The sequence below is a fragment of the Chiloscyllium plagiosum genome, chromosome 17 (genome assembly GCF_004010195.1).
Source record: "Chiloscyllium plagiosum isolate BGI_BamShark_2017 chromosome 17, ASM401019v2, whole genome shotgun sequence".
Taxonomy (NCBI): Eukaryota; Metazoa; Chordata; class Chondrichthyes; order Orectolobiformes; family Hemiscylliidae; genus Chiloscyllium; species Chiloscyllium plagiosum.
In genome coordinates this window covers 30,649,703-30,660,210 of record NC_057726.1, presented here as the reverse complement: position 1 = coordinate 30,660,210, position 10,508 = coordinate 30,649,703, and the positions used below count along the sequence as shown (strand labels likewise).

Sequence of the window (10,508 nt, the reverse complement as noted above, 5' to 3'; positions counted from 1 at the left end):
TCTCTCTCTCTCTCTTTCTCTTTCTCTTTCTCTTTCTCTTTCTCTTTCTCTCTCACACACACACACACAGTCTATGGGGTGATTTTGAATTTGCAGAAATGTATATGCAGATACATTCTATTTTGTTCTAAAAGTACACAATCTGTAGGCAGTCAATCTTTCTCTTTCTCTTTCTCTCTCACACACACACACACAGTCTATGGGGTGATTTTGAATTTGCAGAAATGTATATGCAGATACATTCTATTTTGTTCTAAAAGTACACAATCTGTAGGCAGTCAATTCACGTGACATTTTACGAATTCCTACTTTGGAAATAGAACCGGTCTGGCTCAGGATTGGGATACAGACAGACTCTAACCTCACACTTGAATGCATTGTCTGAGCTGAGATGTTACTTTTTTTTATAAAACCTTCAGTTATCTCAGGAGTGTGACTTGAAAGAAGTTGTAGGATTTACATATTAATGAATTGAAACCTGCAACCCATTCTAAAAGATGAAAGACTTAACAGCAATCTAGGTTTGTTCAATATATCGCACCAGTTGTATGACACTATGATCATTTGCTATAAATTCTGTGTCCTATGATCCTGCTCCACTAGCTACCTGATGAAGGAGCAGTGCTGTGAAAGCTTGTACTTCCAAATAAGCCCGTTGGATATAACCTGGTGCTGTGCATTTTTTTTTTAAACTCTGTCCACTCCAGTCCAACACCAGCACCTCCACATCAGGAAATTATATGCTGGTGAGCCCTATGTCAATGATAGGGAACTCATTGGAGAAGATTTTTAGAGATGAGATTTACTCACCGTTGGAAAAATATGGACTTATTAGCAATAGATAGAATGGCTTTGTGCAGGGAAGGTAGTGTCTCACAAACTTGATTAAGTTTTTTTGGGGGAAATCACAAAGATGATTGAGAGCATGGGGGTAAATGGTGTCTATGTGGACGTTAGCAAGGTCTTTAACAAGGTCCCTCATGGTAGACTAATGTAAAAGGTGAATTCACATGGGATCCACAGTGACTTGTCAAGATGGATGCAGAACTGGTGTAGTCATAGTAAACAGAGCAAAAATAGAGGGGTATTTTTCTGGTTGGAGATCTGTGATCAATAGTGTTCCACAGCGTACAGTGCTAGGACTTCTGTTGTTTGCAATATATGTGAATGATTTGGCAGAAAATGGAGGTGGTCTGATTAGTAAGTTTGCGGACGACAAAGATTGGAGGAAGTGTGGATTATGAGGAGCATTGCCAGAGGATGCAGCAGGATAAAGTAGGCTGGAGTCAAGTGTGGAAAAATGGCAAATGGAGTTTAATCTGGACAGATGCAAGGTGATTTATTTTAGAAGGTCTAATACAAGAGGTAAGTATACACTAAATGGCAGAACGTTTCGAAGCATCAATATACAGAGGGACCTAGGCATAAGGTCCTCAGTTCTCTGAAAATAGCAAAACCAGTAGATAAGATGGTCGAAAAGGCAGATGGCATGCTTGCCTTCATCGGTCAGGGCCTTGAGTATAAAGATTGACAAGTCAGCTGTATATAACTTAGGCCACATTTAGAATATTGTGCATGGTCCTGGTCACCAAACAAGAAGGATGGAGAGGGTACAGAAATGGATTACCAGGATGTTGCCTGCTTCGGAGGGTATTAAATATGAGAAGAGATTGGACGATCTTTGTTTGTTTCCACTTGAATGTCGAAGGATGAGGGGTGACCTGAGAAGTTTACAAAATTATGAGAGGCATGGATAGAATGAATAGTTGGAGTCTTTTTTTTCCCCCAGAGTAGGCATGTCAATTACTAGGGGACATAGGTTTAAGATAAAAAGGGGTAAGTTTAAAGGAGATGTGAGAGGCAAGGTTTTTACACAGAGGGCGGTAATTGCCACTACCAGACGAGGTGGTGAGGGTGGATACAATAGCATCATTTTGAGGCCCCTTGATAGATATATGAATAGGCAGGGAGTAGAGGGATATGTGCCACATAGAGGCAAAAGGTCTTTTGTTTAGAAATGTTTCAGCACTGTCTTGGCAGGCTGAAGGCCTTCTTCCTGTGCTGTACTGTTCTTTGTTCTAAATTCGAAAAAGTGGAGTGTTTTTCTAAAACTGAAAAAGTAGTTTTGTGCTGTAAAATGGAGCTGGTCAACTGAACTACTGAAGCTGCAATAAAGCTAAGAACTACAAACGCTGGAGATCTGAAACAAAAACAGAAATTGCTGGAGAAGCTCAGCAGTTCTGGCAACGTTTGTGGAGACAAAAACAGCTAAAGTTTCGAGTCCTGTGACCCTTCTTCAGAACCGAAGAACAAAACTTTTCTGAAGACGGTTACAGGACTCAAAACGTTAACTCTGTTTGCTCTTCACAGATGCTGTCTGAGCTGCTCCAGCAATTTCAGTTTTTGGTTTGTTACTCTAAAAGTGTGTGCCTTGCAATTTCCTTGTCCCCACCGTCTGTCGATTCCTTTCTTCCACTTCTTCACTTCCATCTACAGAACCTACCTGGACCTACCAAATGGAACCTTCAATCCAGCAAAATATAGCCCCTTTCCAACCTTGGCAAAAGATGGCCAGCCTCCAGTAAGTTGCACCCCCAGTGACTCCCTCAGTGCTTAATGTTAAACAAATATTGCACTTCAACTTTGGAAATGGTGTTCTGCCACAGACTTTGGGACTACGTTCCCACGTTCCCAATGGCACGACAGCTAAAGAAACAAGCAAATGTTGACATACTTTGTAGACTGCAGCTTTTCAGAAATATCTTGGCCATTGACCCAGGAATGTTGAATGACGTACAAATGAAATCAAAGCAATCTATTGCATTCTCCTTGTCTCGTGAGTTTGCTAATTATGGCCTGGCTTCTGGATAGGGTGCCTTCATCCATCATCAGGAAAGGTCTCATGGCAGATGAACCAAGAAGTTTCGTTGGTGCTTGTTAGTGTGTCCAGGTGATTAAGGGTTGTATTACGATACTATCTGTTATCATCAGTTTTAGATTGTTGAATTCTGATGCTATTTATCCATACACAGTAATGTATCTTAATTGTTTTTCAACTAGCGTTCACGAATGCAAAGAATAGAACTAAGAATTAGGGCGGCACGGTGGCACAGTGGTTAGCACTGCTGCCTCACAGCGCCAGAGACCCGGGTTCAATTCCCGCCTCAGGCGACTGACTGTGTGGAGTTTGCACGTTCTCCCCGTGTCTGCGTGGGTTTCCTCCGGGTGCTCCGGTTTCCTCCCACCATCCAAAAGATGTGCAGGGTCAGGTGAATTGGCCATACTAAATTGCCCGTAATGTTAGGTAAGGGGTAAATGTAGGGGTATGGGTGGGTTTCGCTTCGGTGGGTCGGTGTGGACTTGTTGGGCCGAAGGGTCTGTTTCCACACTAATCTAATCTAAAAAAAAAAATTGTAGTAAGTGAATAACAACAAAGGCAAGGAATATTCGGCAGGTCTGCACAACTCAAACATTTCCCCCACTTCATGGGCATCTGATGCTACATTGCCAGCACTTCCTGCTGATTTGCAACACTTTATCTTCATAGAGATTGCATTTTTGATTGTCTGTTTCTCCATTGTGGTCAATAAAAATTGTTTTGTCTTTTCAGATCTTGTGATTGTCTTGGTCAGAAATGCATTTCAAAAACTAAATATTGTGGAATCTGACCCTAAGGTACAGCACTTAACACAGGTGGGGATGATTCATTTGCTGTCTTTATTTAGACACAGAGTTACTAACAGAGGTTTGCAATGTTTTGGAAATTGCAACTTTGTAAATATAGGTTATGCTCATTAGGACAGAGAGTTTTACCTCCATTCAGTAGATGTGCAGAGTTAAGTTGGTAATTTCTCTGTATCCTTCCAGTACCAGTACCAATACCAGTACCTTTCAGTTAAAATAGGAACACAGATACAGGAGGTATGCATTCAGCCCCTTGAAGTTGAACCCATTCAGTTAGATCATGGCTGACCTGTGGCCTAACTCCTGCCTTTGGCCCATATCCCGATAAACCTTTTGCTTAACGAAAATTATCTACCTCTGATTTAAAATTAGCACATTCGAAAGAGAGTGTATTTAAATTTTATCTTGCCATTGACTTTCAATAAATAAATTATCATCTCTGTAGAGGTCAAAACTTACAAAGAGAAATTCAGACATCTGTAAGAATAACATGCAAAATTTCATATTTGAATAATTTCTACCATGAAATGCTAAAAGTACAATAATGGCTAAACAGTGTTTTCTTTAGTAGGTGTTGGGCAGGGAGTTTCAGGATTTCAACCCAGTGACACAGGATGGACAGTGATATTTTTCCAGTCTGCTGTACCAAGTCCCTCATTATTTTATACAATTCAATTAAGCCTTCCAGCCTCATCCATAAGAAGGAAATTAACTGTGCTCTATTCGATACTTCCTGCAATTATCAAGTCCTGGAAACCGTCTCCTAACTTTCAACTGTACTGTCTCTAGAACAAATATACCCTTCCTGTAAAGTGATGACTAGACGGTGTGCACAACTCCAGTTGTGCCTACCTGTGTTTTGTTAAGGTCTGGTATTACATACATCCTCTTGTATTCAGCATCACCCCTAATGAAGGAATCATTGCATATGTCGTCTTTACAACTTGTCTACCTGTCCTGCCAACTTCCAGGACATATAGAACATTTTTATTAACATTACAGCGCAGGACAGGCCCTTCGGCCCTCGATGTTGCGCCGACCTGTCATATCAATCTGAAGCCCATCTAACCTACACTATTCCATGTTCAAAGTTTGTGAGAAGATTTGTAGCTCGGGTGCTCATTGTTGTGGTTCTGTTCGCCAAGCTGGGAATTTGTGTTGCAGACGTTTCGTCCCCTGTCTAGGTGACATCCTCAGTGCTTGGGAGCCTCCTGTGAAGCGCTTCTGTGATCTTTCCTCCGGCATTTATAGTGGTTTGTCTCTGCCGCTTCCGGTTGTCAGTTCCAGCTGTCCGCTGCAGTGGCCGGTATATTGGGTCCAGGTCGATGTGCTTATTGATTGAATCTGTGGATGAGTGCCATGCCTCTAGGAATTCCCTGGCTGTTCTCTGTTTGGCATGTCCTAGAGTTGTTGTCTGAGACTGGCCGTTGGTTTGTGTGCCGTTATGAGTCCTAGTGGTCTCAGTAGTGTGGCTGTCAGTTCAGAAATGTTCTTGATGTATGGTAACATGGCTAGTTCTTTGGGTTGCGGCATGTCCTCGTTCCGTTGTCTTTCCCTTAGGCATCTGTTGATGAAATTGCGCAGGTATCGTTTTTGGCGAATACATTGTATAGGTGTTCTTCTTCCTCTTTTTGCAGTTCTGGTGTACTGCAGTGTGTTGTGGCCCTTTTGAACAGTGCCTTGATGCAACTTCTTTTGTGTGTGTTGGGTTGGTTGCTTTCGTAGTTCAGGTCTTGGTGTGTGTGCGTGCGTGCGTGCGTGTGTGCGTGTGTGTGTGGCTTTCCTGTATGCCTTTGTGGTGAATTCTCCGTTAGGTGTTCTCATTACCATCACGTCTAGGACTGGGTGTTGGTTGTCCTTTTCTTCCTCTCTAGTGAATCGGATTCCTGTGAGGGTGCCATTGATGATCTGGTGTGTGTTGTCTATTTCTGTGTTTTTAAAGATTACAAAGGTGTCATCCACATACCTGACCCAGAGTTTGGGTTGAATTTGTGGTAAGACTGTTTGTTCTAATCTTTGCATTACCGCTTCTGCTATAAGTCCAGAGATGGGTGACCCCATGGGTGTGGCGTTGATTTGTTCATATATTTGGTTGTTGAATGTGAAGTGTGTTGTGAGGCACAGGTCTAGTAGTTTGAGTATGCCGTCTTTGTTGATAGGTTATCCGTCTTGTTGTCTGTTCTGTATGTCCAGCAGGTTGGCTATTGTTTCTCTGGCTAGGGTTTTGTGTCAAAAGCTTTGGAAAAAGGGTCTCCCTGTCCACCCTATCTAACCCTCTGATTATCTTATATGTCCCTATTAAGTCACCTCTCAACCTTCTTCTCTCCAACGGAAACAGCCTTAAGTCCCTCAGCTTTTCCTTGTAAGACCTTCCCTCCATACTAGGCAACATCCTAGTAAATTTCCTCTGCACCCAATGCGGTGACCAGAACTGTACACAATACTCCAAGTGCGGCCGCACCAGAGTTTTGTACAGCTGTAGCATAGCCTCATAGTTCCAGAACTCGATCCCTCTATTAATAAAAGCTAAAACACTGTATGCCTTCTTAACCACCCTGTCAACCTGGGTGGAAACTTTCAAGGATCTGTGTACCTGGACACCGAGATCTCTCCGCTCATCTACACTACCAAAAATCTTACCATTAGCCCAGTACTTTGCATTCCGGTTACTCCGACCCAAGTGAATCACCTCTCACCTGTCCGCATTAAACTCCATTTGCCACCTCTCAGCCCAGCTCTGCAGTTTATCTATGTCTCTCTGTAACCTACAACATCCTTCGTCACTATCCACAACTACACCAACCTGTGGACATGCGTTCCAAAGGTTTTCACCTCCCTCACTCTCCTTTGCATTTCCTTGCTATGTTTGCCTTCTCTGGATTGAATTGCATTTGTCACTTTTCGGCCCATTCAACCAAACCATTGGTATCATTGCTGCAGTCAACAGCCATCCTCTTCACTATCAAATACACAACCAATTTTTGTGTTGTCTGCAAACCTCTCCATCATGTCTGCCATATTTAAGTTTAAATCATTAAAATGTACCACTAACTGCAAGGGGCCTCAGACTAAGCCCTGTGGCACATCACATTTCAATGGAGACTGCTTTCCATTTGCAGAAATGTAATTCAACCATTAGCCTTTGTTTCCTGTCTCTGAGACAATTTTGGATTCAACTTTCCACAATCCTTTGAATCCCATTGACTTTGATTTTTCTGAACAATCTGCCATGTGGGACCTTGTTAACTGCCTTGGTAAACCATGTGGACCACATCCACTGCATTTCCCTCCTCAATTGTTGTTACTTTCCAAACAAACTTCAATTAAATTAGTAAGAAAATACTTTCTTTATTAAATCATGCTGACTGACTATCCCTTATTAATCTGTGCCTTTTCAAGGAATAGATAAACCTATCTGTCAATGTTGATTCTAGTAATTTGCCCATCTCTTCAGTCAAATTGACTGGCCAATGATTATTTAGCCTATCCTCCGCACACTTTTGGCATAATGCTAAAACATTCGCAGACTCCATATCATCTGATACCTCACTTGTGTCTGACCCTGTCAGACATGACACCATTGCCAATTTTCCCCCTCCCTTTTTTGTTGTAGATACTTTAAATGGCTGGTCTTTCATTGCTAACTTCAGAAATAAACTTTGGTACACTTGAAATAGTGCATTAATCTTGATTAATCCTTCACTTCCCAGAATTGGGACAACTGAAGAAACATATTCTATTCACTTTTTTCTGCACTGTAACTTAATAGTGGCCAGGATAAAAATCATGATTAAGAAAAATGTCTTTGATAGGAAAATTGCAAATCTTTGGTAAAGTTTATATTTTCAAATTGTGCTGCTTTACTGAATGGTCTTACCTTTCTCTTCACAAACAGATCTGTTTCACAGTGTTGGGTAAAATGATTCCATGTAAGTAAAGTTCATTCACTACAGACAGGTATTGTGATTTGGAGAGCTGGCAATTCAATAACTGTAATGCTTGATGTAAATAACATTGTCTCTCTGGTTGTAATTGATTGTTAATGATATATTGAACAAGGTTTTTTGAAAATTGCAATAACGAGAGAGATTGACATGGAACAGGTTAGTCACGCTAAAATTAAGTGATGAGAATGGGCAGTTTGTCTTATGAGAAAAGGTTAGACAGGTCAGCCTTGTTTCTGCTGGTGTTTAGAAGAGTAAGAAGTTACCTGATTGAAATATATACAATTCTGAGAAGCCTTGACAGGGTGCACGTGAAAAAGATGTCATCTGTAGAAGCTTCTGAAACTAGGAGCTACTTTCAAAAGCAGAGGTTGTTCCCTTAATACAGATATTCAGCTTTTTATTTCAGAGAGTCATGAGTTCTTGAAACTGTCTTTCTCAAAATATGGTGGATTTGAATATTTGTACGGTAAAGGGAGAAAGATTCTTGATGTGGAAGAAGAATCCCAATGGTGTGGAAGCAGGCCATTCAACCCATTGAGGCCACACTGACCCTCTGAAGAACATCTCACCCAGACTCGCCCTATTTCCGTAACCCTGTGTTTTCTATGACCAATCCACCGAGCCTGTACATCCCTGGACACTGGGCAATTTGGCATGGCCAATCCACCTAACCTGCGCATCTTTGAACTGTGGGAGGAAACTGCAGCATCCAGAGTAAATCCAACTCAACATGGGAAGAATGTGCTAACCCCATGTAGATAGTCGTCAGACGATGGAATCGAACCTGGGTCTCCTGGCACTGTGAGGCAGCAGTGCTAACCATTGACCCACCCATTCTTCATAAGCAAGTGGATGAAAGGTTATTCGTAAATGTAATCAAATAAATTATTGAATGGTGGAGCAGGTTAGAGGGATGAATGACCTCGTGTTGGTCCTATGTCATATATTTGTATGTTGTTACTATGAAAGTGTGATTCCTGTCTCCTCATCAGGATGTCTTCTCTTTTTTCAAGATTTACTGGACACTGTTTGGAATGAAGGAGAAAGAGAACACTCTGCTGAACAGAAAACAACAATTTTCTGGTACAGTACATGGAAATGGCTACACATTCTCTAATTTGTTCTTAAGTGCTGAAAGAAATTCACTTGAAGTTGCGGCTTGGTTCTAAGTTAAACAGAGGTTTAAGAAATTTCCTTCTATTTTTTCCTCTTTTCCAGTTTTTTTGGCTTTGCCTCAGCTAAGTGAACGCACAATAGAGATTGAAACATTAATTTTCCTGGTCTGAATAACATACAAGGCCACAAAAAAAGGTTTGAGTTAAAGAGGACCATATGACCTGTTGACCTTGACAACTGTTGCAGAGCTTCAAGTCCGTTTTCCATCTGTTCCTCCTATCATTTGCTTCTATGAGAAATCAAAAATTGACATCAGCCTCAAATATATTCAATGATGGAGCATTCACAACCATCTGGGGTCAAGAATCCCAAAGATGCACAGTCCTTTGAGTGAAGACATTTTCTCCTCATCCAAATCCTAAATGATTGGCCAGTAGTCTTGATGCAGTGTCCCTTTGTCTAGATTTCCCAGGCAGTGGAAGCAAGCTTATTTTTAAAAAAACCTTCTGTGGTATGTAGCTGTCTCTGACATTTATTGCCAATTCCTAAGTTGGTTGATTGTCTCTCTCAAGGACAAAGTGAGGACTGCAGATGCTGGAGATCAGAGCTAAAAATGTGGTGCTGGAAAAGCGCAGCAGATCAGGCTGAATTCCTGAAGAAGGGCTCATGCCCGAAACGTCGATTTGCCTGCTCCTTGGATGCTGCCTGACCTGCTGCGCTTTTTCAGCAACACATTTTCAGCTCTGATTGTCTCTCTCAGCCATTTCTGAGGCAATTATGAGTCAGCCACATTGCAGTGGGTCTGGAGTCATGTTTAGGCCAGGCCAGATAAGAACAACAGATTTCCTTCCCTAAAATACATGAGTGAACTGGATGGAGTTTTACGACAATCAGCAGTATTGGTCGCTTTTAGATTAGCTTTTAGTTCCAGATCTTTTATTAACTTCAAATCCAACCATGGCAGATTGTGAAATTCAAACCCATGTCCCAGAAACATTACATTGGGTTACTAATCCAATGACATTACCATCCGAGTACTGCCTCTCCCAATATCTACCCTGTCAAGCTGTCCGTAATCTTGAATGTTTCAGTAAAATTACCTCTCAATCTTCTGAATGCCAGGGAATGTAACCCTAATTATGGCAGCTTCTCATTATGGGAATGAACATGAGGGCTGGTGGAAACAAAAACAGAAATTGCTGGAAAATGTCAGCAAGTCCAGCAGATTTTGTGTAGAGAAATTAAGAGTTAATGTTTCACTTCTGAAGAAGGGTCACTGGACCCAAAGCGCTAACTCTGATTTCTCTCCACAGATGCTGTCATACCTGCTGAGATTTTCCAGTTTTGTTTCAGATTTCCAGCATCTGCAGTTCTTTAGGTTTCTTTGAAGTCTGAATGGATGCTTTTTGGCTCCTTGAGTTTTCTTATTAACCTTGTGCACAGTGCCATGGCATAGATGCAGAACTTGTGATCTGCCTGCGTCAGTAGTAATAGGACATGTAAAATTTGGCATCACATCAAGATTTGGGTGGATTGATCTTGTATTGCAGTTTTTGAATAACTTTTATTTGATTGTCCATTAAAAGAGTAGGCATATATCGTCAAGGTAAAGTTGCAGTAGTCCTACCAGACCATTAGACATGGTCTCTCATTCAACATCACTGGTGGTTTAATCTGAGGGTCACCATGCCTCAGGAGAGGTTCAGAAGGAGAGTCCTTCATGGTAACCTGAGCTGGTGTGGGAATTGAACCCAAGCTATT

At 41.5% G+C, this 10,508-nt stretch overlaps 1 protein-coding gene across 8 annotated transcripts in view; it reads left to right on the top strand.

Annotated features, from left to right (window-relative positions):
* Positions 1 to 10,508, top strand: part of LOC122558337 (Fanconi anemia group A protein-like) — a 98,804-nt gene that overhangs the window by 22,371 nt on the left and 65,925 nt on the right. For all 8 annotated transcript variants that reach the window (XM_043706792.1, XM_043706791.1, XM_043706788.1 and 5 more), the window contains 3 exons: positions 3,611 to 3,693; positions 7,580 to 7,613; positions 8,645 to 8,714. In XM_043706792.1, coding sequence (XP_043562727.1) covers positions 3,611 to 3,693; positions 7,580 to 7,613; positions 8,645 to 8,714 — 187 coding nt within the window. The remainder of the gene's footprint in view (positions 1 to 3,610; positions 3,694 to 7,579; positions 7,614 to 8,644; positions 8,715 to 10,508) is intronic.